This window comes from Mesocricetus auratus, unplaced genomic scaffold (assembly GCF_017639785.1).
Source record: "Mesocricetus auratus isolate SY011 unplaced genomic scaffold, BCM_Maur_2.0 Super-Scaffold_100025, whole genome shotgun sequence".
NCBI classification, from domain to species: Eukaryota; Metazoa; Chordata; class Mammalia; order Rodentia; family Cricetidae; genus Mesocricetus; species Mesocricetus auratus.
In genome coordinates, this window is record NW_024429206.1 from 24,926,908 (window position 1) to 24,951,803 (window position 24,896).

At 52.0% G+C, this 24,896-nt stretch overlaps 3 protein-coding genes across 5 annotated transcripts; 1 reads left to right on the forward strand and 2 right to left on the reverse strand.

Moving 5' to 3' along the window:
• Nucleotides 1-3,526: 3,526 nt before the first annotated feature.
• Nucleotides 3,527-4,542, reverse strand: LOC101844687 (claudin-13). Its single transcript, XM_005080459.3, has 2 exons — nucleotides 3,834-4,542; nucleotides 3,527-3,755 (listed from the first exon to the last, which is right to left on the reverse strand). The coding sequence occupies exon 1, from the start codon at nucleotides 4,456-4,458 to the stop codon at nucleotides 3,835-3,837; it is 624 nt and encodes a 207-aa protein (XP_005080516.1). The 5' UTR covers nucleotides 4,459-4,542; the 3' UTR covers nucleotides 3,527-3,755; nucleotide 3,834.
• A 4,313-nt stretch (nucleotides 4,543-8,855) lies between these two features.
• LOC101844947 (claudin-13-like) lies at nucleotides 8,856-9,485 on the reverse strand. Its single transcript, XM_040731635.1, has one exon. It carries the CDS (start codon nucleotides 9,483-9,485, stop codon nucleotides 8,856-8,858), a length of 630 nt encoding a protein of 209 aa, XP_040587569.1.
• A 5,611-nt stretch (nucleotides 9,486-15,096) lies between these two features.
• On the forward strand, nucleotides 15,097-22,394 carry Mettl27 (methyltransferase like 27). Of its 3 annotated transcripts, XM_013120714.3 has the most exons (6): nucleotides 15,099-15,148; nucleotides 15,404-15,517; nucleotides 16,018-16,146; nucleotides 16,737-16,872; nucleotides 19,582-19,674; nucleotides 21,939-22,394. In XM_013120714.3, the coding sequence occupies exons 2-6, from the start codon at nucleotides 15,410-15,412 to the stop codon at nucleotides 22,217-22,219; spliced, it is 747 nt and encodes a 248-aa protein (XP_012976168.1). In that variant the 5' UTR covers nucleotides 15,099-15,148; nucleotides 15,404-15,409; the 3' UTR covers nucleotides 22,220-22,394. The 3 variants fall into 3 exon arrangements, with proteins under 3 accessions (XP_040587393.1, XP_012976168.1, XP_012976169.1); XM_040731459.1 differs by lacking the exon at nucleotides 19,582-19,674 and having other exon boundaries at nucleotides 15,097-15,148; XM_013120715.3 differs by lacking the exon at nucleotides 16,018-16,146.
• Nucleotides 22,395-24,896: the final 2,502 nt, after the last annotated feature.

The following is a 24,896-nucleotide window of genomic DNA, read 5'->3' on the forward strand; positions in this document are numbered from 1 at the left end:
GGTTTGAAAGAGGTCTCCAGCCTGGAGCCACAAAGCCTGGGGACCTGCACCTGCGGCAGGTGCAGAGACACGGCCCCACACTGTCGCCGCCGGCAGCAGCTGGAGAGCTCCCTTAATCTCCTGGGGATCTCTATTCAGGTAGCCATATCCTCCAGCCAAAAAGAACTGTAAACCAGTCATGGTGCAGTGAGCAGGCAGGGTATGCTAAAGACGCAGAAGCCGGCTGGTGAGATGGCTCAGTGAGCCAAGGGGGCTTGCCACCAACCCTGATGTTCTAAGTTCAATCCCCAGGGCAGGCTTGGTGGAAGGAGAGAACTGACCCCTATGACCTGCACATGACAAACGTAAAAATAAGTAAACTTGCCAAGCGTTAGTGGCGCACGCCTTTAATCCCAGCACTCGGGAGGCAGAGACAAAGGCAGGCGGATCTCTGTGAGTTTGAGGCCAGCCTGGTCTATAGATCGAGTTCCAGGACAGCCTCCAAAGCCACAGAGAAACCCTGTCTCAAAAAAACCAAAAAAACAATAACTGACTAAATAAATAAACTTTAAACATTTAAGAAGGAATCACAATTGAGTTTACTTTTCAATTACACTTGTTCATGTATGGGGTTCATTCAGCCCCCACTTCCACAACGCTGTCCATCATCAAGGAAGTCAGGACAGGCATTTGCTGCAGAGACAGGAGCACTGAATCGGCCCAGCTGTGTACAGTAAGGCCCTGTATCTGTTTTCTGATCAACAGGGAGTCAGAGAAGCCATAATGGACGCCAGCAGCAGCAAGCTGACTTCCAGGAGCCCCTAAACCACCCCATCATGACTGTGACCCCAATTCTATCATTCAGCCTCCACTCTCGGAACTTGTCTCCAGTCACCCCCAGTGGCAAACTTGACCCTGCTACAATGATGCAGGTGACGACCCTGAATGCTCTGTGGCATGGCAGAGCTGCCTGGTAATCGTATCCTGCAGTCCATCCGGCCACATCCTTGAACCTTGAAAAATCTCCCACCAACACTCCAAACCTAGACCGCTATGGCCGTCTCATCTTCCAGAGCCTTCATCACTCACCGTCTGAATAGCACACAACTCACAATGGAAATTAGCCAGGCCAGCGTGGCCTTGAGACATGCTGACCGGCTAGATACAGTGTCAGGGGAGCCATGGCTCAGAGTCCGCCCAGGTCAGGACACAGGGATCCAGTGAAACCGACTCAGAGTCTGTGTGGGGCAGAGGCTGGGGTTGAGGGAGGAGCTTCAGGCCCTGACCCCATATCAGATCCATACATTTCTTCTTATAAAAGTATGTGTGTGTGTGTGAGCTTGCACATGTGTGTGTACATATGTGTGTGTGCACGTAAATGAGTGTGTCCCCGAGTTCAGGTTTGTATCCATGTGCGCGGGTACCAGAGGACCACCAGCGGTGTGATCCTCAGCAGTGCTGTCTCCCTCTTTTGAGTCTGGGTCTCTCCTTGGACCTGCCCTGACTGACTAAGCTAGACTTGCCGCCCAAGGTGCTAGAGAGGTAGTCAGACCTCATTCATCCTATGTTCATCGTGTGCTATTGGCCTCTGAAAGGGTCTGAGAATCGCTGAAGACCCTGGACTGGAATAATATGCAAACACAAAGAGCGTATATCACTGAGCGGTGGTGGCGCACGCCTTTAATCCCAGCCCTCGGGAGGCAGAGGCAGGCGGATCTCTGTGAGTTCCAGGCCAGCCTGGTCTACAGAGCGAGTTCCAGGACAGCCTCCAAAACAATACAGAGAAACCCTGCCTCGAAAAACCTAAAAAGAAAAAAGAAAAAACGTATATCCTTCAGAAACATCCAGCATGTGGGGTCAGGTCAACCATTTGTACAAAATAGCAACCCTGAGAGGAATACACAGGCTCCTTTTAAGCGTAGCTAAGGGAATTCCAGAACAGTTAGGTCATGTCAAACACAGCGGAGCAAGCAGGCAGCAGTTATATTAGTACATGGTTGATAGGCTGGGGTTCTAGTCTTTTCATCTTTGGACATTCTTGGATAAGTCGGAGCATATTTTAGGGGATGACAGGAACAGTCCTTTTCTGGTCACCATCTTGAGATACTGTGGGGGCTGGCTCAGGCGCCTCTGTCCTCTCTCCCTCATCCCTGCTGTCAGGGGCATTGCTGACTAATGGCCCTTTGTTGGGGAAAACAAAGAAAACAAAAGACTTGTTTGCTCTTAGGAAACTAAAACCTGGATCTGCTTGTGAAATGGGGGAGAAGTTTAGACCTCTCACCTCAATGGGAATCCAATACCAAAGTACATAAAGGGCCAGCCACCATCTCTACTCCACAGAGGGGGGTTCCAAGAAGCTCTGACGGTGAGTGCCCTCAGAGACAGCCAGGTCCCCTGCAGGGGCACACCCTGGTGAGGCTTAATCTTGTCAATCTCTGGGATTTAGGATCTGCATGCCTGTGAAATTTCCCTAGAGCTAACCAACATGAGAGGACCATCCCTAACTGTGGGAGGCGCCCTTTCATGCTTTGAGGCCTCAGAAAGAATAAAAATGGGAAAGTGGGCCGAGCACCAGCATCCATCTCTCTCTGCTTCCTGACTGTGGATGCCACGTGACCGCTGCCTCACGATCTGCTCCTACAGTCACGCCTTCCCCCCATGATGGACCACATGCTCTCCAACTGCAGGCCACAGTAAACCTTTCCTTCCTGAAGTCGTTTTGACAGCCATTTAGTCACAGCTGTGAGCCGAATAACAAAAAAAAAAAAAAAAAACCATGGGTTCATAGGAGGCCAAGCCACGTGAGGAACACCCACCCCTCCCCTTCCACACACAGTCCTCGTCCTCACCACACAGCTCAGAACCTCTGAAGAAAGAGTTCTGATCAGCCCTGCTTGGACCAGCACTCAAGCCAACAGTTTTATGAGAAGCGGTGATCACTGGGCCAAAGTCCATCTGAGGGACTCAGCCACTAAAACATGTGGCCACTTGAGTGTGAGGACCCGAGTTCAGACCCAACACCCATGTAAAAGAAAGCATGTGGAGGCACACACCTGTAACCCTAGCCCTGGGGAACACAGACAAGAGGATCCCTGGAGCATGAGGGAGGGCCATCAATCTAGAAGATTCCATGAGTTCAAGATTCAGTGTGTGCCTGTCTCAAAGAGTGGGCAGAAAAGTGACATTCGCATATGTCCTCCATACATATGTTCTACATCACACATGTGGACAAACACGCATACGTGTAGAACAATACACGATGCATAGAGTCGGGCTGGAATGGTACCCTAGTGGCTGCCAGCCAGGAGCAGGTGGCTATCAATATCTGAGTCTTATCTTCTGCAAGCAAGGGGCAGAGGTGCCAGGGCCGTAGGCTATCAGTAATCTCAGAGTTGAGCCTGGTGACAAGGCCTTTAGGAAGGTGTCACAGTGGGCCAGCCTCTTCTCACCCATCCCCAGACAGACAGCAAGCATCTTCTGTTTCCCATTTGGCCTATTTCCAGTTAGTCCAAACTAAGAAATCAACCACAGCCCAAACGAGCAACTCCAGCTTGGAGGAGCAATGACTTTATTGGGGTCACTTACAGGTTCACAGGCGGCTCGGGTAGCTTCACCAGCAAGAAGCCTGCCTCACCACGGTGACAACTCATCTAGATTCGTCCCTGGGGACCCCTACGCAGCTTGTGGGCACCTCCACGGACATGTTTCTCACCTGGGGAGAAGTCTTGAGTCTTGTAAATCTACTGGACCTCCTGCTCACGGCAGGAATCAAAAACCTGCAGAATAGGGTCATAAGACGGTCTGAGGCCAGTCAAAAACTAAACAGCTCAGAAGGTAGAGAGAGAGAGACTTACCCTATGTACAGCTCTTGGCTTCTGAGGCCTCGTCAGCCGAGTCCGCGGTGGAACTGAGGTCACTGCATGACCGGAAGTCGAAACACAGCACGGTGCCTCCCAGTAACAGCAACAGCGAGCTGGCCCAGGCCAGGTAGAGTGAGGCACCTGTCTCTGTTTTCTTCTTGGAGCCCAGCAGTGGGTTGGAGAAGCCATGACTGGTGTTGTATGTTACCCAGGACAGGGACGTCAGCACCAGAAGGCCAACACCAAGGAACAGCACACTGGCTGCCTTCATGATCTTGTCTTCAACTTGCGTGTTCCTTACACACTTGAGACGCTCATCCCCGATCATGCACAGAAGCAAACCTAGCCAGGTTCCAATGATGCAGATGACCATGAAGACTCGAGTCACACTTAGGTCCTGAGTTACTGCTGGCAGGGTGTCGTACAATGTACACTGTATCTGGCTGTTTTTCTGAACCTGGCACATGTACCACAAACCCTCCCAAATGCTGGCATCTGGGTTCGTCTCATCTTCCGGAAATGTCACCCTCCAAACAGGCAGGATACAGCTCACGATGGCGCACAGCCAGCCCAGGGTAGCCACCAAGAAACTGATAGCTTGTTGCTCCATGCTGACCATGGTTCAGAGTCTGCTGGGGGCAGCACCAGGAAGAGAGTGGGGGTCCGACTCTAGGGATGCAGGATTCCAAGAGCTGAAGGTGGGCTTCTAAAACACCTAAAGCCTCTCCCTGTGAGGCGTAGTGGCACGGAGCAGGTAAGAGATGCCGCTGCCACCAACGGCTATCTCAGTAGAGTCAGATGTCCCACTCTATCAAGTGTGGCCACAGCGGTCCACACAGGGACCTATCTCATGAAACAGATGGAGCTTTTGTGAGGCTCTGGGAGAGGGGGGCGGGGCAGAGGGAAGAGCTCCAGTCCCTGGCACCTCACCTGCCTGACCAGATCCCTGTATTACTTTTTCTTTCTTTCTTTCTTTTTGTTTTTTGTTTTTTGTTTTTTGAGACAGGGTTTCTCTGTATTGTTTTGGAGGCTGTCCTGGAACTCGCTCTGTAGACCAGGCTGGCCTTGAACTCACAAAGATCTACCTGCTTCTACCTCCCGAGTGCTGGGATTAAAGGCGTGTGCCACCAACACCTGGCTCTTACTTTCTTTTTTAATGGATGTGTGTGCCCCTGAGCATGCTTGTAAACTATGTGTATGTTCCTGTGTGCATGCTTGAATGTGTGTGTGTACCTAAGCATGCTTGTAAACTATGTGCATGTTTCTGTGTGCATGCTTGAATGTGTGTGTGTACCCAAGCATGCTTGTAAACTATGTGCATGTTTCTGTGTGCATGCATGAATGTGTGGGTGCACCTGCATGTTGGGGATCTCATTGGCCTGGAGCTTACCAGTTAGGCAACCAGCTAGCTGGCTGGTGAGCCTAGAATTGCTTCATATTCAGACCTCACTGCACTGGGTTTACTAGCAAACACCACCATACCCAACATTTTTATGTGGGTTCTGAGAGTTGAACTCAGGTCCTCCAAGCTATACTCTCAACCCTGGATCTATGGAATTCTGAGCCCAGACCCAGAAAAGTCAATTTAAACTGAGCAAGAGTTTCCATCTAATATTGAGAAACCTCTTTTTCTCTCTAATGGGTACACAGAGTCACACACAAACATCATATATACACACACAGACTAGTAATAAGATAAAGCATAACCTAGGGAAAGAAAGCCCCTCCCCGCTCTTGCGTAGTGGTCTAAGTAGAGTGCCCGGCAGCGCCAGTAGCAGGGTCTGGCGCCAGCCTGCTTTCTTGGCTCACTCCCAGGAACTGGCCAGGCGTGGTTGGCCATGGCACCCCCTCGAGCCAACGGAATGAACCTGAAGGTTCAGCACAGAGGTTCCCAGATAGGACAAGATTCTCCTTACAGGGTTTGCTGTCCTTCTTAATGCCCCCTCACCTTTTAGAAAAGGGGTTGTTTGATGTAACTTTGAACTCAAGACCCTTCCCCTCCTCCTCCCCTGTGCTGGATACACAAGCATACACACCAGGCCCAGAACTTTTCCCTTCTTGTTTTGTTTTGTTAATCGAGACGGGGTTTCTCGGTGTAGCCCTGACTGTCCTGAAACTCGCTCTGTAGACCAGGCTGGCCTCCGACTCACAGAGACCCGCCTGCCTCTGTTTCCCCGAGTGCTGGGATCAAAGGTGCCTGCTACCACCAGCTGGAACTTTCCCTTTTCTAATTGGAGCAGTGGGCTCAACCATGGTGTGTTGACAGATTGGTTGGGAGCAGGAGGTGACAGAGAGGAATGCTTACATGCCTGAGTCCCTGGTGGCTCACTGAGCCCCCAGACCACACTGGCCAATCTGTGTCCCACACTGGACACAAACGTTGTCCCTCCTTCAAGGCTGGCCACGCACCATTCTGTGTGTCCCCCACATACTCATCTTACATGTTTGGAGCAGGATGGATTCAGGTGTGGAGCTTGGATCTTAACATCTGAAACCTCGGTTTCCCAAGTAGTTCCACCAATTGGGAACTAGGCATGAGACTATGGGAGCCATCCTCATTCAAATGCCCACACTGGGCTACACAGCAAGGTCCAAGCCAGGCAGCGCCACCGTCTTGGAAAAAAGGAAATGACCAAGGCTGCTCTTGTAAAAGAAAGCTTGGGGTTGCTTACACTTTCAGAGGCTTAGTCCGTTATCATCCCGGCAGGAAGCGTGGCAGAAACATGGCGCCAGAGCTGGAGCTGAGAGCTGAGAGCTGCAGCCTGATCCTCAGCGGGAAAGAGAGCCGAAAGTCCATCCCTAGCGATACACTTCCTCCAACAAGGCCACACCTCCTAATCCTTTGGAGCCCACCAGAGGGTTCCACTCCATTGAGACTCCGCATTCAAATACATGAGCCTGTGGGGACCACTCTTGTTCACAGCACCACACATGCGATAAAAATAATACAAAGGAGAAGGGGTTACTGTGTACAATAGGTTTGATAGTTTATTAGACAAATGTCATCTCACTGCTCACGCAGGAACGTTTGCTTCTCCTTCATGTGGCAGGACGGTGTCGTTGATGAGGAGGAAGCCACCGTGAGCCTTCACTTGAGGTCACAGAGACCTTCATCGTTGGCTCCACAGTGTGGCAGGCGGATGGAACCATCTTCACACAGTGTGATGCATGCGATTTTCAGGGTTCCGGTCAACGGCTATTCTACTTTTGCCCTCCATGAAAGGCCCCAGTGGACACACCCACGTTAGTGGGTTCCCAGAGACCCTGGATCCACGCCGTGCTCAGTTCTATGTTCTCCTGATGGCTCCTCTACAACGTGGGGCCTCCAGCCTCCCACCGTGACGGTCAAATATCCTTTGGTTCCTTGCTGATGCTCTGTGACTTCTCCAGGACTCCAGGGGCTGCACTTCCTGACCTATCCACATCATAGGCATCCTACATCCTGAGCCCTCCTCAGCCTTTCCCATCACTGGACCCAGGCCATTGACCCCTGGCACCAAGGGCACAGTCATGCCCACCCTCCATCCTCTCCAGCCTGACCTCCCTCCTGACCTCATGGCTCAGCTAATAAGAGGGACCCCTGGAGAGGGACGGACAGTGCTGACCTAACATGCATAGAGCCCTGGGGTCCATCCCCAGAGCCCCACATGCCAGACGAGGAGCGCACATCTGTGTCTCAGCACTCTGGAGGTGGAGGCAGGAGAGTGAGGGTGCATCCCCAGAGATAACCAGTTCAAGGCCAGCCTGAACATGAGATCCTGTCTTAAAAACAAAAAAGCAAGGCAGGTGACACCAGTCATTACAGCTGCCAGGAGGGTCACACCTTCCAGAACAGCTCAGGATCACGTAGGATTTCCCAACTATGAAGAGAGAAAGAGAAAAGGAAAAAAAGGACAAATGATAAAGCAACACCATCCAAACTCAGACGCTCAGTGGCTGGATGGTTCCTTGAGCCACACACTGAAAAGGGGCCAGCGATTGCAATTGCTACAGATGGAGGACCGGAGCTCAGAACCCAGCACCCATGTGAAACACAGGTGTAGGGCATGCTCTGTAGAGAACACACAGCAGGCCTAGGGCGGGTGCCAAAAAGACCCTGTCTCAGAAAACAGTGGGAAAACTGATTACACAGAGACACCCGACATAGTCCTTCCTCTCTCCATCTCTCTCTCTCTCTCTCTCTCTCTCTCTCTCTCTCTCTCTCTCTCTCTCTCTCTCTCTCTCTCTCGTCTCTCTCTCTCTCTCTCTCTAGCTCTCACTCTCTCTATCTCTCGATCTCGCTCTCTCCCTCTCTCTCTCCCCCCTCTGTCTCTTACACACATACACACACACACACACACACACACACACACACACACACACACACACACACCCTCCATGGGCTGACTTACGTGTTCCCAGAGTACCACAGCGACTGCCAGCCAGGAGAAGGCAGTTACCAATACCCAGGCTTATCTTCTGCAAACAAATGGCAGAAGTGCCCGGGACACAGACTGTGAGCAGTTTCAGAGGTGAACTCTGTGACAAGAAGATGTTTGGGAGGGTTTCAGAGGGGGCTCAGACCCTGCTTGCCCATCCCCCAACAGCCTGGGACTCTGGCACTGACATCCTAGTGCCAGTCTGAGTCTAGTCACCTCGACGACAGAGGGTACCTGCTGATCATGAAATGACTCCATCCCAGTCCAGCTTAAGGGACCAGTGACTTTAATGGGGTCCCATGTTCGTGGATGACTCAGGGAGCGGCTGTCACGGGGATTGCACCAGAACATTGTGCTGACTCCTGAGGACCACATCCAGGAGGTCCCCTGCCCAGCCATTTGCAGTCTGTTCCAGGGGAGGAGTCTCCCCTTGTATCCCCAACACAGGTCACTCAAGGTGAAAGGAGCTTCCTGACTCTCCTTCTTCCATGAGGCCAAAGATGATTTCAGTCGGAGGGAAGCAGCTACTGTACTCAGTCACAAGGCGGCCTGAGCTGGCTACAGATAAACAAATCCAAAACACAGAGATCGGCCCACCTTATGCACGGCTGTTGTCTGAGGAGGGCCCTTCCCCAGAGCCCTCAGAGCGACTGGGCTGCTCGTTGTTAGCTGGGGCCTCACACCACATGTGGGCCGCTGCCAGAAGGGCCCCTGCCAGCAGAAGCAGCAGGGAACTGAGCCAGCCCAGGTAGAGTGAGGCTCCCATCTCTGGTTTGCTTTGGGAGACTATTTGAGGGTTGGCAATGCCAAGGATGACATTGTGTGTTACCCAGGACACAGACACCAGCAGCAACAGACCAACCCCCAGGAATAACACACTTGCTGCCATCATGATCTTTTCTTCATTCTTCATACTCGACACACACCAGATGCGTTCATCCCCGATCATGTACAGGAGCAAACCCAGCCAGGTGACGAAGATGCAGGTGACCACCAGGACTCGAGACACCTGCAGGTCCTGCGGCAGTACCGGGCGTGAGTTGTAGATCATGCACTTCAGGCTCTCAAATTTGTCAGCCTCACACAGGTTCCACAGGCCCTCCCAAATGAATGTGTGTTCAGAAATTTCCTTCACACGCCACGTGGGCAGCCAACAGCACACGATGGTGCCTATCCAGGCCAGCATAGCCAGAGAGAAGCTGGCTGCCTCCAGTTCCGGGCGAGCCATGGCTCACTTTCCGCTGGACTCAGAAGACAGCGCAGATCTGGCCCTCAGCTGCAGGACCCAAAGGGCTGGAAATGGATTTTTAATGTGTCCACAACAAGCTGTCCTGAGAACCGGGTCTCTTTGGAGTCAGACACACCGCCAGCGGGGGCGACATCAGCAGTTGACACAGGGATATGTTGGGTGTAGGACTTCAGCAGAGTCACTGTATGGGGTACATATTAGAACAAACAGTTGTTCTTTAGAAATACTTTAACCTTGAAGAATCTATGTGGAAAACAGGGATTGTTTTTGCTAAATGAGCTTTGTAGTCATCCCAAGACTTTGGTCACAAGACAGCTCAGGCACACGAGAACATGGTCTGAGCTGAGCTCATGGATAAACAAACCCAACGTGTAGAGAGAGGCCCACCTTCTGCTCTCCCGCTGGGTGGAGCAAGGCAGGGCTGTTGCTGGGACTGAGCAGTTCATTCTCTCCTGGGGTTTGCAGGGCAGGGCTCCTCCAAGCATCAGCAGTGTGGAGCCGGCCCAGCCTGGGTAGAGCAAGACACCCAGCTCTGCTTTCTGCATGGAGCTCAGCAGTGGATTGGAGCAGCCATAGAAGAAAGTTGTGTGTTCTCCAAGGCGTGGACACCATTGGCTGCATGCTAGCACCAGGATCCAAACACCCACCCACCTTACAATCACAGATGAAGTGGTGCTCTCTCCAGGACGTGGACACCGTCAGCTGCGGGCCAGCGCCAGGATCAAGACGCCCACCCACCTTACAATCGTGGCATCAGCTCTGCCTTGAGGCAGCCGTGATCGCGCTCAGCCTCAAACACACACAGCAGCAAACCCATTCCGTTATACAGATGCCCAGGAGGACTTGAGACACCTGTGGGCCCTGAGCTAATGTGACCCATTAGCCATGGTCCTAGTATGCCACATAGACTTTGAACCTAGCATGTTTGCCATAAACCACCACCCCCCACCCCTACCCCCCACCCCTACCCTCACTCCCCCCACCCCCCCACCCCCGCCAAACACTAGATTCTACTTTTGTCTCACTAATTTTGTCCTTCCGATTTTTTGGAAACATTGTCCCATTTCACATGGGCAACTCCGAAGGGCCACCAGCGAGGCCATTCTGCCTACAGAGATGGTGACCCACTGCAGTGCTTTAGAGCCATGGTCCAGAGTCACTGCAGTTAGGGAGGGGAGACAGTGGGGATCTGGGCTGAGCTGCAGATGGACATCTCAAGTGTCCAGAGGAAGCTTTCATGGGGGCAAAGAGACACAAAAGCAGACAGAGACTCCATCCCACCAGCGATTACCTCTGTAGAAGCAGATGTTCACGCCAGCAGTGTGAGGACAGCAGTTGACGCTGACATCTGGGATATAGATTGAGGGTGTGCGAGGCTATGATGGGGGTGGGGCACAGGGAGGAGCGTCATATCATGTGGCTTCAGGACAAGTCTATACCGCCTTCTCTTTCTTTTTTTTATTTTTACTTTTTTATTTTTTTGGTTTTTCCAGACAGGGTTTCTCTGTATTGTTTTGGAGCCTGTCCTGGAACTTGCTCGGTAAACCAGGCTGGCCTCGAACTCACAGAGATCCACCTGCCTCTGCCTCCCGAGTGCTGGGATTAAAGGCATGTGCCATCAATGCCCGGCTATACTGCCTTTTTTAAAACTCTGTGTGTGTGTGTGTGTGCGCGCGCGCGCGCCTCTGTGTGTCTGTATGTGTGTGTCTGTATGTGTGTGCCTGTGTATGTGTGTGTACGCCTGTGTGTACCTCTGTACATGTGTGTGTGCCTCTGTGTGTGTGCCTGTGTGTGTGTGTGTGTGTGTATGTGTGTGTGCATGCCTAGATTGGGGGGGTGTGCATATGAAAACCAGAGGACTTCCTCTGGTGTCATCCTCAGGATGCCATCTATATCCTGTAAGACAAGGTTTCTTGCCAGGCGTTGGTAAGCACTCGGGAGGCAGAGGCAGGTGGATCTCTGTGAGTTCAAGGCCAACCTGGTCTACAGAGTGAGTGCCAGGATAGGCTCCAAAGCTACACAGAAAAACCCTGTCTCGAAACACCAAAAAAAAAAAAAAAAAAGAACACACACACACACACACACACACAAGGTTTCTCATTGGACCAAAGCTCATCAACTACATCAACTATGCAAAACCTGCTGGCCAGGAAGCCCTGTGGATCCACCTGTCTTTTCCTCTTTGGCACTAGATTTATGATCACATGCTTGTGTATGCTGCATTATTACCAGGATTCTCAGATTGATCTCAGGTCCTCCAAGATAGATGCCCAGCCATGAGTCTCTCTATTCTGAGCTCAGGACAGCAGAATCTCCTGAAGTCCAAGTCCAGAGCATGAAAGTCCTCTGAAAAAATCTCCTTTCTTCCCTCCATATGGGTGCCCACATATATACACATTAAATGTAACATCTTTATATAATTACATATACATTATATAGAATGATAATTTAGAAAGAAAGATCAAGTCTGCTCCTAATTGATTGGTCCAAGTGGAGACAAGGTGGCAATAACAACCTGCTTTGTCCCCAACTTCCCTTGCTAGCTCACGGCCATCAAATGCCCAGGCATAGGCCAGTGACCCTTCTCTGGCCAATGGGCTATAGTGCAAGGCTTAGCATGGTGATTGGCAGCTAGGATTAGATTCACATTGTCAAGTTCTCTGTTTCCCCTCCTCCCACTTTCTGTTTTTAACAGCACGCTCTTGTGACATAACACAGGTCAGCCTTGAACTCACAATCCTCTTGTCTTTACCTCCACAATGATGATTCTCGGGTGTATGCCACCAAGCCCAGAACTCTCCCTTTGCCCTGTAGAGTAATGTCCCAGCATGATGAGTTGACAGACTGGGCACCAAGGCTTAGGAGTGCAAGGTGACAGAGAGGGGCAGTGTCATGGTTGGGTCCCTGATGGCATCATTGAACCCCCGACTACATTGAACAGTCTCAGTTTTCCACATTGGACCTGAACATACTCCCTCCTTGGAGCCTGCTATACACCATCCTGCCATTCACAGGAGGAGTTGATGGTGTCCCCGCATACTCACCTCATAGCCATTAAGTAGGGCAGATTCCTATGTGTAGTGTGGATGCTGCCTCTAAAATCTGGGTTTCCTCACAGCCTGCAGCACCTCCCACACCAAAAGTCAATGTGAGGCTAAGGTCTACTCAGCACCCTTCCATCTGCCCACTCTTTCAGAACCTCGAACAAACAGGGTCTCTGTCGCCAGATCCCATGTCACCTGCTGTGGTCACGAGGGCTGGCGCAAGCATCTGACTGTGTAGAGATACTGGGTAGCAGAGACATCGCTCACTTTGAGCAACTGAGCCTCACAGGTAACGGCTCTCTCTGGACACTTTGAAAGTCCATCTTTGCAGGCAGTGTTGGCACAAGTAGTCAATCCCAGGACTTGGGAGGTAGAAACAGGTGGATCTCTGTGAATTCGAGGCCAGCCTGATCTACAGAATAAGATCTAGGATAGAAAACAAAACAAAACCAAAAAAAAAAAAAAAAGGATTTAATCCTTGGAATCCTGCAGCTCCAGAGCCAAATTCCCACTGTCTCTCGAATCCCTCCACCAACTGACTCTGAGCCATCGTTCTCATGGAAACACCAGTTTCTCCATGGCCAGCGCCAATAGTGTCAGTATGCTAGGTAAAACAATGTCTTCTTCGAGTTCTCCAACCCACGGCTGTGTTCCGTGCAGATGGGCAGCCCTCTCTACTTGGCCTGGGTCAGCTCATCTCCATTGCTTTGCGGTTTCAACCTCCCCTCGTGCACTGACCTCCCCTGGGCCTCTGTGGGCTCTGCCGTCACTTCTGCTCCATTTGAGCGACTTCCATACTTCTAGTGACCTCAGGTTCAGCTCACTTTGGGTTTCAGAGGTCTTCGTCTGGGCCCCAGTCTACGGAAAAGTGATTGAGGAAAGCGCACAGACATCTGGCCTACACACACACACACACACACACACACACACACACACACACACACACCTAACATCACACGTACAAGCATTACATCTGAATGCACTGAGCCAGTCTAGAAGCCCCCATGTGTTGACTGACACGGTACCTTAGCGACCACCGAGTAGGAGTAGGTGGTTATCAATGCCCAGGCTTATCTTCTGCATGCGAGGTGCCAGAGCAACAGGGCACCAGTAACTCCAAACTGAGCTTGGTGACAAGCGAGCCAAGAGGGGCTCAGGATGCAGGTGAGGACCTCCAGGACTTCACGGGACATTAGAAAAGGGGGCTTTGTGGGACTGGGGTGTAGCTCGGTTGGTAGAGAGCTTGCCTAGCAGACTTGAAGCCCTGGGTTCCGGTCCCCAGCGCGACATCAACAAAGTGTGGTGGTGCACGCCTGTGATCCCAGCACTCAGGAGGCGGAGGCAGAAGGATCAGAAGTCCCGTGTCCCTGGGACTCCACCTGTGCCCTGTGGCTCACCACACCTCCTCCAAATAAATATTTTTTAAATGCTGCAAAAGAGGGAGTTGAGACCTGAGCAAGGATTTGGAGTTTTGGACGATTCCCGTCATGGAGGTGAGGCCACGTGCCCAGAAACTGGATGTCCGCTGAGCACATCTGGGGCATGAATATCTATCCATCTATATGACCTTTCTCGGAGGCATCTCCAAAGCCCCAAAGACAATGGGGTCACTGGATGAAGGGGCTTGGATTCCCAAATGTGTGTGGGAGGCAGGGCTCTCCACACCCACTTGCAATATTCTAGACTAAGATCCAGAGTTGCATTGTGGGATGCCACTGAGATCCGGGGAGTGGTCTAAAAATGGTCACATGCACTGACCACCACAGCTAGGATAGTCATTACTGTCTTTTGGTCGTGTTGGTGACGGAACCTGTGGGTATAACCATGCTAGGCAAGCACTCTTCTCTAAGAGACATCCCTGTCCTACACAGGGTGTTTCAGGTGCTTCTGGGAAGTTCCATGAGAACGATGAAATCTCAGCACTAGGGAGTTAGAGGCAGGATGCTGAGAAGTACAGTGCCATCCTTGTCTACATACCAAGTTTAAACCAACTTGAGCTACTTGAAACCATAAAAAAATAAAAATAAAAAACCGGGACCCGTGAGGTGGTTCAGCAAAGTAAATTTGAGTCCCACCCCAGAAACCCACTCGGTGGAAGACAGATGAGACTCGAAAAAGCTTCTCTCTGACCACCACACACTATCACCCAAAAATAAATAATCTTTTACAAAATACTGTAGCCGGGAGTCGTGGCACAGGGCTTTATTTCTAGAACTTGGGAAGTCTATGAGTTCCAAGTCAGCCCTGTCTTCGTAAGTAATTCCAAGTCACCCAGGGCTACATTGAGAAACCTTATCTCTAAGAAATGTATTTGTTTATTTTATTTGTGAAAAGCAAAAACAAACCCAGCTGGGAGAGTTTGAGACCTTCCCAAGCATGAAGACTAGAGCTTTACGCCCATTGGCTCATAGTTGGGGGCGTACTATCAGATCTTTCTTTGATTGGCTATTTTCTCTCACGCACAGCCAATCATCTGATTCTGGAGGCGGGGCCAGACTCTCCGTGCCGCCCCTCCTCCAGCCCCACCGCCCTCCTGACCCGGAAAGGGGGAATCCGCGCAGTGGGTTCTGAACGTTCTGCTCTTTGGAGACCCTTGCGGTGAGGAAGAGTCCCCGATCCACGCCCGGGGGTGACGGGCTGAGGCGCAGTCCCCATTCCCTGGGCGGGAGTACCCCTCTGCCCACCCCTCCCCTACAAACAGTCCCGTGATGTACAAGTCAGCTCCCGCCGTCTCCCACTCGGAGTCTTGTCTGTGGGAAGAAGGCGTTGGAGCTCTGGCAGCCTCCTCCGCCAGGTGAGGGAGGACGGGATACTGTGGTGGACCCCGTCACAGGGTGGGTTCTGTCCCCACAGAGGAGGATGGCTGGGAGTCCCCAAGGGCTGGCCCGGGTCGGGGCCTCCCACCGCATCACCGACCAGGCCTGCAAGCTCCGCTTCTATGACAGCTGGGCTCCGGAGTACGACCAGGTGAAAGAAAGCACGTGGGCCCTTGATTTGGGGGGCCCAGCCTGTGTTTTTATCTGCAAAGCGAGAATAGTAGCCGTTCATCCCAGGGAGGCTGGGAGCTGAAAAGAGACCTGGGAAGGAACCTTCCAGACCTGATCCTTAGCGATCTGCCCACCTACTGGCCCCTAATCACTCCCTCTAACTGTGGATTGGACGTCCCCCAAGAATGACCCACCTCAATTCTGCAACCCAGACAGGGAGACCGCCTGCAGGAGGCGCTATCTACACGTCACTCAGTATACACAGCCGGGCCACAGCCAGTAGTAGCCAGTTTCTGCCAGCTTGAGTGGGGTCCCTTGACAGTAAAAGACAGCTCAAGCCTGGGTCTTCTATCACTGGGGTCCCAGAAGGACCCCAACCAAAACACGCATCAGCTCAATCCAACAGGTGTGTAGGTAGGTACCAGACAAAATGAGTCCTCCAAACATTAGAGGGTGGTAGACTAAGTGCCTTGCCCCCAGGATGTGGCTGCTTTGAAGTACCGAGCGCCCTGCCTTGCTGTGGAGTGTCTCAGTGGAGCCCTTCTGGGCCCACCCCGAGATGCCCTGATCCTGGATGTGGCCTGTGGCACCGGCCTGGTGGCTGTGGAGGTAAGCCCTTCTGATCTGATTCTCTGCCTTCCCTTCATGCTAGGCCTCCAACATGCTAGGGCTGAATCAGCAGCCCTCAGCCCCTGGCTAGTGAACTGTAGGCAGGGGATCTCCACACACACCCCCAGCCCCTCACTCAGGGAGTCTGAGCCTGTGCTCTGTCGCTAAACCACGCTCCAGCCTTCACCGCGGGAGTCTAGGCAGGTGCTCCACCTCTGAGCCACGCCTCAGTCCTCACTGGGGGATTACTGATGAACCCTCTGCCAACGAGACATACCCTTGGTCCTTTAGTTTGCTTTTTATATTTTGAGAGAGGATCTCACTAAGTTTCCCCAGGCTGGCCTTGAACTTAGGATTCTTCTGCCTCCATGGTAGCTGGAATGACAGGACTGAGCCGCCACATCTAGCTCCCTGCCACTCCTCTGCCTCTGGCTCACTGGTCACAACCTACGAGGACCCAGCGGAGCAGTGGCAGGGGTGGGCCGTGGCAGGGGTGGGCTGTGGCAGGGGTGGGCCGTGGCAGGGGTGGGCCGTGGCAGGGGTGGGCCGTGGCAGGGGTGAGCCGTGACGGATGCCACCTTCTCTCCCAGCTGCAGGCGCGGGGCTTCCTCCAGGTGCACGGGGTGGATGGAAGCCCAGAAATGCTGAAGCAGGCCCAGGCACGCGGCTTGTACCGCCACCTCAGCCTCTGCACCCTGGGCCCGGAGCCGCTGCCTGACCCTGAAGGTACTTCCCATTCCACCCCACCCTCTCCCAGGCTGCCAAGAATACCCCCTACTGTCCATCTTCACTCCGGAGTCTTCCATGGGCCTTCTCACGGTTCCCTCCCCTCCAATGCGGAGTCTGAAGTCACCTCACCTCACACACAAGGTCCTACAGGTGCCTGAGGTCCTGCTACAGCCAGTGCATGCGTGACATCTATTAATTACTTTTCGTATTGCTCTGACAAAAGTATCAGACAAAAGCAATTTAATCATGAGGCCCCACCCATCCCTAAGAGCTACAGGCAGTTGTTGGGGGAGGGACAGTCATTTTCTTCAGTGGCGTAGCCACTGGTAGGTTGCCCATGCTCCACTCCGGTAGACACACACACACACACACACACACACACACACGCGCGCGCGCGCGCACCAAGCTCATGCAGCCCACTCCCAGTTAAATTCACTGGGGTCACAAACAAAACAAAGACGTGAACGTATCAAGGGTGGAGGAGGTGATAGATGCCTTTTAGTCCCAGCACTCAGGAGGCAGAGGTGCATTTGGTTGTTCCCTTCTAACTTTCTGAGGGACCCAGCAGCCAGCTCCCAGACAAATCACACACACAGGCTTATTCTTAGTTATAAATGCCTGGCCTTAGCTTGGCTTGTTTCTTGCCAGATTTTCTTAAATTATCCCGTCTATCTTTGGCCTTGGGGCTTTTATCTTTCTCTGTTCTGGTATGCCTTTTCCTTCCTCCTTCCTCTGTGTCTGGCTGTGTGGCTGTGTGGCTGGGGGGTGGCTGTGTGGCTGGGTGGCTGGGTGGCAGGGTGGTGGCTGTGTGGCTGGGGTTGGCTGGGTGGCTGTGTGGCTGTGTGGCTGGGGGGTGGCTGGGGGGTGGCTGGGTGGCTGGGGGGTGGCTGTGTGGCTGGGTGGCTGGGGGGTGGCTGTGTGGCTGGGTGGCTGGGTGGCTGGGGGTGGCTGTGTGGCTGGGGGTGGCTGGGTGGCAGGGTGGTGGCTGGGTGGCTGGGGGGTGGCTGTGTGGCTGGGGGGTGGGTGGCTGGGTGGCTGGGTGGCTGGGGTTGGCTGGGTGGCTGGGGTGTGGCTGTGTGGCTGTGTGGCTGGGGGTGGCTGTGTGGCTGGGGGGTGGCTGTGTGGCTGGGGGGTGGCTGGGTGGCAGGGTGGTGGCTGGGTGGCTGGGGGATGGCTGGGTGGCTGGGGGGTGGCTGTGTGGCTGGGGGGTGGCTGGGTGGCAGGGTGGTGGCTGGGTGGCTGGGGGATGGCTGGGTGGCTGGGGGGTGGCTGGGTGGCTGGGTGCCTGGGGGGTGGCTGGGTGGCTGGGTGGCTGGCTCCTGAAGTCCTCCTCCTTCCTCTCTCAATCTCAGAGCCTCCCCCCCCCTCCGCCCCAGATTTCTCCTCATATTTATCCTCTCTGCCTGCCAGCCCCACCTATTCCTCTCTCCTGCCTCGCTATTGGCCGTTCAACTCTTTATTAGGACCATCGGGTGTTTTAGACAGGCAAAGAATCATAGCTTCACAGAGTTAAACAAATGCAGCATGAAACAAAAGTCACATGCCTTAAATTAATATTCTCCAATATCGATGCAGGTGGATCTCTGTGAGTTCAGAGCCAGCCTGGTCTACACGGTGAGTTTCAGGACAGCCAGAGCCACACAGAGAAACTCTGTCTTGAAAAACCAAAAAATGGGGCAGGGGAGGGACTTAGCAGGTGCTAAAGGAGGATGAGAGAAAGGACCAAACCATGTCATGTTCCTGCGGTAACTTGATGGGGCTGGAGAGACGGTTCCGGTGAGAAGCACACTCTGCTCTTGCAGAGGGCCTGAGTTGGGATCCCAGCGCCCACACCAGATGATTCGCAGCTCCCTGTAACTCCCATCCCAGGGGGATGTCCCCCTGGCCTCCATGAGCACCTGCACGCCTGTGCACAGACCCACTTAGACACGCACATGACACACGTAGTTTAAAACAATGAAGATTGGGCTGGATAGACGGTTCCGCAGTGAAAATCTCATGCTGCTCTTGCAGAGAACTCAAGCCCTGTTCGTGGCCCCATAACTCCAACCCCGAGGCAGCCACTGCCCTCTTCTAGATTCAAAGGGCATTACAGGCACGTGCATTTATCCACACACATATACACATAATTGGAAATAAAAATTAGAAAAACCAAAACAAACAAAAAAAATAAAAACAAAGTGAGCTGGAGACGGGGCAGCCGTTAAGAATACCTGAAGATTTTGCAGAGGACCCAGGTTTAGTTCCCAGCACCCACATAGCGGGTCACAGCCTTCTGTACGTCCAGTTCTAGGGGCAATGTCTGATACCCTCTTCTGACCTCCGTGGAGGCCATGTGCAGGCAGAGAGAGCACAAGCGTTCACTCACAAAACACCCGCACACGTAAAATTAAATCTAAATTGATTAGTCAGCTGAAAATAAAGTAATTTTAAAGCAAATTAAGGGAAGAAGGGTTTTATTTTGGCCCCCACATCCTGGTGGAGAAGTCTCACATCAGTAGCCTGAGGCAGCTGAAGCCGGGAAGCAGAGAGGTGAGCGCTGGTGCTCAGGGATGGTGCCACCCTCCCTTAGGGCATGTCTTTCCTGCTAAATTAACCCAGTCTAGAAACTCCCTCGCAGACAAGGCCGGAGCCCTGTCTTCCAGCTCCTGTCAAGCTGACAGTCCGTTCTAATCGTCACGCGTCTCCACCCCACTCCACACGCAGGGACCTTCGACGCTGTGATCATAGTGGGAGCCCTCAGTGAGGGACAGGTGCCCTGCAGTGCCATTTCCGAGCTCTTAAGAGTCACCAAGCCAGGTGAGTCACAACACAGCCAACGCCTCCCCTGAGGCATACTCCTGTCCCCTCTCCACAGCACACAGACCCTGGATTCACTCAGACTGAGGAAGGGTAGGGCGTTGCATAGGGATACCCATCCCCGCCCAGCTTCCTAGGTCACCATCTGCCGGCTTGTGCTCCACCCTGGCTGCCACCAACAGAGGCAGGCACACAATAAGGACAGACAGGTGGCCAGCTCACCTGTCTATGGGCAGCTAGGAAGAGCTCCACCCTTCTGGACTTGGTTCCCTTCCCCATCAGACTACCATGACAGCTGGATGCAGTCATGTCCCTGAGGTCCCTGCTTCAACCCTGGCACACAGTAGAAGTCAGTTCAGCTTCAGCGTCCAGTCCCCTTTACTGATTTGGGGACCACCCTTACTCGCATCTTTTAGATAATCGTCCCTTCCTGGCATAGGTCCACGTCTATTCATGCAAGATGACACACATGCAAGTCCACACACTGAGAGGTGGGGCGACCTGGGGCTTCCTCTTTCTTGTGGTGCTAGAGATGGAACTTAGGGCCTCAAGTGGGCACCGTACCCCACAATCTCTCATTGGGCCATCCTAGGAAAAAGCTCTACTGCTGAACCATGCTCCCAGTCCCCATGAGGGATTCTAGGCAGGTGCTCTACCACTGAGCCACACCCCAGCCCCTCACTGGGGGATTCTAGGCAGGGGTTCTAACACTGTGCTCTTCTGTTGAACAAAGTCCCCTAACTGTCATGGGGATTTCTAGGTGAGCACTCTCCTGCTGAGCTGTGTCCTCAGTTTTTTGTTTTTTGTTTTTTTTGTTGTTGTTGTTCATTTCTTTTAAAGATAAGGGTTCTCTGTGTAGTCCTATTCCTGGCTCTGTCCTGGAACTTGTTCCAGTGAGAGAAGGCAGCCAAGGCTCAGCACTCTCAGAAAGAGGTTGCATTTTCAAGGGTTGGGAACAGGTCATTCACAGAAGGTGTGGTAAGGAATTTCCTGGAAGAAGTCACAAGGGAAGAGATTAAAAAGATCCAGAAAGGGGTCTCCCTGCCCTGCCTGAGGACTGAATGAGGAAGTTGTGACATAATAATACTTACTCTTCCAAGTCCCACTCCTGGCCCTAAACCTAGGCATGTCCGGGCAGGATTCTGTTTCAGAGAGGCCAACAAGAGCTGGGACATCGGTAGGGTCATTCATAGTGGCATGGGTTGGGCTCAGCAGCACCGGAAATGCCCGTTGCATGAACCTAAAAGAAATGGGCTCTCCTGTTCCAGCCTGAGTTCCCACCCCCACTCCCAGCAGCATCCTGACCTTACTCAACCCATCTGCCAGAAACCAGCCGTACTGGGAACACTGCAGTGGCTTGGACAAGTCCCTAACCCTCCAGACATCCTTCTTCAGTCAGCCAGGCTTTTTTTTTTAGACGAGGTCTCACTATGTACCCCTGGTTGGCCTCAAACCCGTAGGAATTTACCTACCTCTGCCTCTGCCTCCTGTGTGCTGGAATTAAAGTTCTATGTTGGTATGGAGAGAAGGCTCAGGGTTATGATCACCTGCTGCTCTTGCAGAGGACCTAGGTTCAATTCCCAGCACCCTCATCCTCACAGCTTACAACTGTGTATAACAATTCCAGGGAATCCAATACCCTTTTTGGGTTCCCACCTGCACCAGGATGCATATGGTACACATACATACTTGCAGACAAACACTCATGCACATGAGATAAAAATAAAGAAACTTTTAGGTCATCACACCCAGCTTTTTTTGTTGTTGTTCCCAATAGCCCTGACAAATAAATAAATAGAACTGGTGCTATAGCTCCACAGTAGAGTGTTCACCTAGGAACTTCCATAACAGGGAACTTTGTTCAATGAGAGCATATAGTAGTACAGCACCTGCCTAGAATCCCCCAGTGAGGGGCTGGGGTGTGGCTCAGTGGTAGAGCACCTGCCTAGAATCCCCCAGTGAGGGGCTGGGGTGTGGCTCAGTGGTAGAGCACCTGCCTAGAATCCCCCAGTGAGGGGCTGGGGGGTGGCTCAGCTGTAATGTCTTTTTGAGCATGTTTGAGGCCCATGTTTTCATCTGCAACCCTGAAAAACATTTTTTTTAATGAGGGTCATGAGAAACCATTAGGTTGAGGAAACGGAAGGGGTTTCCTTGGGAGACAACATTAAGCCCCAAACCCTAGAAATCTGACCTGGAACTGAAGTCTTGAGCAGGGACCCCCTGAGTTCATCCAGCTCACCTCCCCCTCCCCCATCTCTCCCCAGGTGGACTAGTATGTCTGACTACCAGGAGCAACCCATCCAACCTTCCCTACAAGGAGGTGCTGGAGGCAACCTTAGACTCCCTGGAGCAGGCTGGAGCATGGGAGCGCCTGGTGGCCCAGCCTGTGGAGCACTGGGAACTGGCTACCTCAGAGCAGGAGATGGGACAGGGCACCTGTGCCGACCGCGGCTTCATCCCAGGCATCATCTACCTTTACCGAAAGCAGGAGAGAGGCCAGGGCGAGGGAGGGAGGCCCAGTGTCCAGGCCCCAGTTCACCCCTGATCCTCTGTGTGTGGCCCTAGCCTGGCTTGTCCTCTTGGCCTTCTCTACTGTCTGTACTGTCTGTGGAAATGGGTCCATCTTGCTGGGAGGCCCTGCTGGTCAGAGGTCGCAGTCTGCCAATCGGCCATCTCCAAACTTGGAAACATGAAGGACAACCCCACCCACACCCCACCCCTCACCAGCAGGGGCTTCCTGCTCTCTACCTAGCCTTATCGGGACGATGTCTCTGGGCCCAGATGCCTAACTTATCTTAAGGATGACCTTGACATAGATCCTTGAACACATTCTTCCCCTGATGCCCACATGGTAATTAGGTTAATGCTGTAGCCATTTTGACAGGGCCATGCTGCACTAATTCAGCTGTGTGATAGGAGCAGGCCACCCAATGTGGTGGTATGTTGTTTATGACCTAATAAAACCACTGAAGATCAGAATGCAAAACTAGTCAGTCTAAAGCGTAACAGCTCATGCCTTTAATCCCAACACTAGAGAAGTATACAAAGAAGAAGCAAAGAGTCTCATGTGAGATTCGGTTTCCAGTCACAGGGAAGACAGGATCTCCATTTCAGCCTTGGTAGAGGTGAGAGCTACTGGCCGGCTGCTTTGCTTTTCTGATCTTCAGCTCGAACCCCAGTATCTGTCTCTAGGTTTTTATTATTCGTGCTACATCCCAATCCTATATATTTCCTATACTCTGGAATAAAGTTGAGTTGTCTCACTGAAGTCATCTACCAGAGAGCTGTCTCCAACCTATCCATAGCTGTACAAACCCTGTTCCCCGCTTCTGCTCCCTCCACCCACGTGGACCTGCGACTAACGATTCCCGAGGAAGAAGGAGACCCACACGTCTTCCTAAAGCTTCCCCTTAGGAATGCTCTGCTAGGAATACCCCAGAGGGACTGAAAAAAACTCCTCTAGTCCCTGTGAACCCAGAACTCGGGGCTGGAGCGAGCTCCGTGGGTAAGAATGCAAAGCATGAGAAACTGAACTGAGTTACGGGCACACCCTGCACGGAACACCCTTGCGGACAGCGTCTACATGCCTGCACATGTGTGCGTGCACCCCCACACTCAGTTGTAACAGCTGTGCACATGCCAGTCACAGAAAAGAAAGATAAAAGGAATGAAGAGACCACTGTCTACTGTCACAGAGTTCCGTTCCATCCCCCAGCAGTATGACAGTCCTTGAAGCAATGATTTTGCAAAACATGTTGAATTAGGACCAGCAAGGTGGCTCAGGGGATAAAACCATACTTGCCACCAGGCCTGATAACCTGAGTTGGATCCCCAGGATCCACATGGTGAATGGAGAGAAATGACACCTGCAAGTTGTCCTCTGCCCTCTACATAGTTACTGTGGGACTCACACATGTACTCATGCTCTACACACATATACACACTAATAGATAAAAGTACTAAGGTGTTGGTTTAACCAGACATCACATGAGTTTTCATACTTGAGGACCATGAGTTAAAGGTCAAAGTGGGTTGCATACGAGGCCTTGTCTCAAAAAAAATAATAATAAAATAAGGAAGCTGGAGAATTTGCTCATCAGTTAAGATCATTCGTTGTACCGGGTGTGGTGGCGCACTCCTTTAATCCCAGCACCCAGGAGGCAGAGGCAGGTGGATCTCTGTGAGTTAGAGGCCAGCCTGGTCTATAGAGTGAGTTCCAGGACAGGTTCCAAAGCTACAAAGAAACCCTGTCTTGAATGCTCCCGCCCCCCCCCAAAAACAACATCAAAAAGCACTTGCTCTTGCAGAGGACCTGGTTCATTCCCAACACTCGTGGCAGCTCACAACTGTAACTCCAGGCACACACATGGTGTACATACACACATTCAGGCAAGATACTCAGACACATAAAATATTTCTAAATGAAAACAAAACAAAGTTTTAAATGAATACATGTTGCAGAATGTTTGTTTATACTATGAAGGTGCTTCTTTACCAAGGCACCTTCTGACTGGTTTAGTAAAGAGCTCAATGGCCAATAGCTAGGCAGGAAGAGGCTAGGCGGGACTTCTGGCCACAGAGAGGACTCTGGGAAGAAGAAAGGCGGAGTCACCAGCCAGATGATGCAGAGGAAGCAGGATGGGCAGTATGGAGATGCCAGGGAAACACTGAAGAGGTCAGACATATGGTACAGCATAGAGGTAACCAAGCCACGTGAAAGAACATAGATTAATAAAAACAGGTTAATGAAAGTTATAAGCTAGTGGGACAAGCCTAAACTAATGACTAAGCTTCCATAATTAATAATAATAAGCCTCCATGTCATTATTTATGAACTGGTGGTCCAAATAAAAGTCTGACTACAAATAAATAAAATGAATTTTAGTAGATGTTTACTTTAAAACCTCAACTCAAGGTAGGTATGGTAGTGTATTACTGCAATCCCAGCACTCAGGGAGTAGAGACAGGAGGATCAGGAGTTCAAGGCCGTCTCCATTACATACAGAATTCAAAACCAGCCTAGGATTCGTGAGATCCCATCTCAAAGAAACAAAACACAGAGTTGACAAATTGGCTCAGCAGGTACAGGCCGTTACTTTGAAGCCTTGCAACTTGAGTTCAACTTACAGGACCCACACTGTGAGAGGGAAAACCAAACCCACAAGTTTGACCTCTGACCTCCATAGATGTGTTATGGAAAACATACACTCACATATGCACAC

What these genes read in the sequence shown, in the direction of transcription:
- Mettl27 (XM_013120714.3), top strand. Translation starts at nt 15,410, where the DNA reads ATGGCTGGGAGTCCCCAAGGGCTGGCCCGGGTCGGGGCCTCCCACCGC. An exon ending in CCGGCCTGGTGGCTGTGGAG is followed by an intron (nt 16,147 to 16,736) that starts GTAAGCCCTTCT and finishes CTTCTCTCCCAG; the next exon opens with CTGCAGGCGCGGGGCTTCCT. An exon ending in CTTAAGAGTCACCAAGCCAG is followed by an intron (nt 19,675 to 21,938) that starts GTGAGTCACAAC and finishes ATCTCTCCCCAG; the next exon opens with GTGGACTAGTATGTCTGACT.
- LOC101844947 (XM_040731635.1), bottom strand. Translation starts at nt 9,485, where the DNA reads ATGGCTCGCCCGGAACTGGAGGCAGCCAGCTTCTCTCTGGCTATGCTG.
- LOC101844687 (XM_005080459.3), bottom strand. Translation starts at nt 4,458, where the DNA reads ATGGTCAGCATGGAGCAACAAGCTATCAGTTTCTTGGTGGCTACCCTG.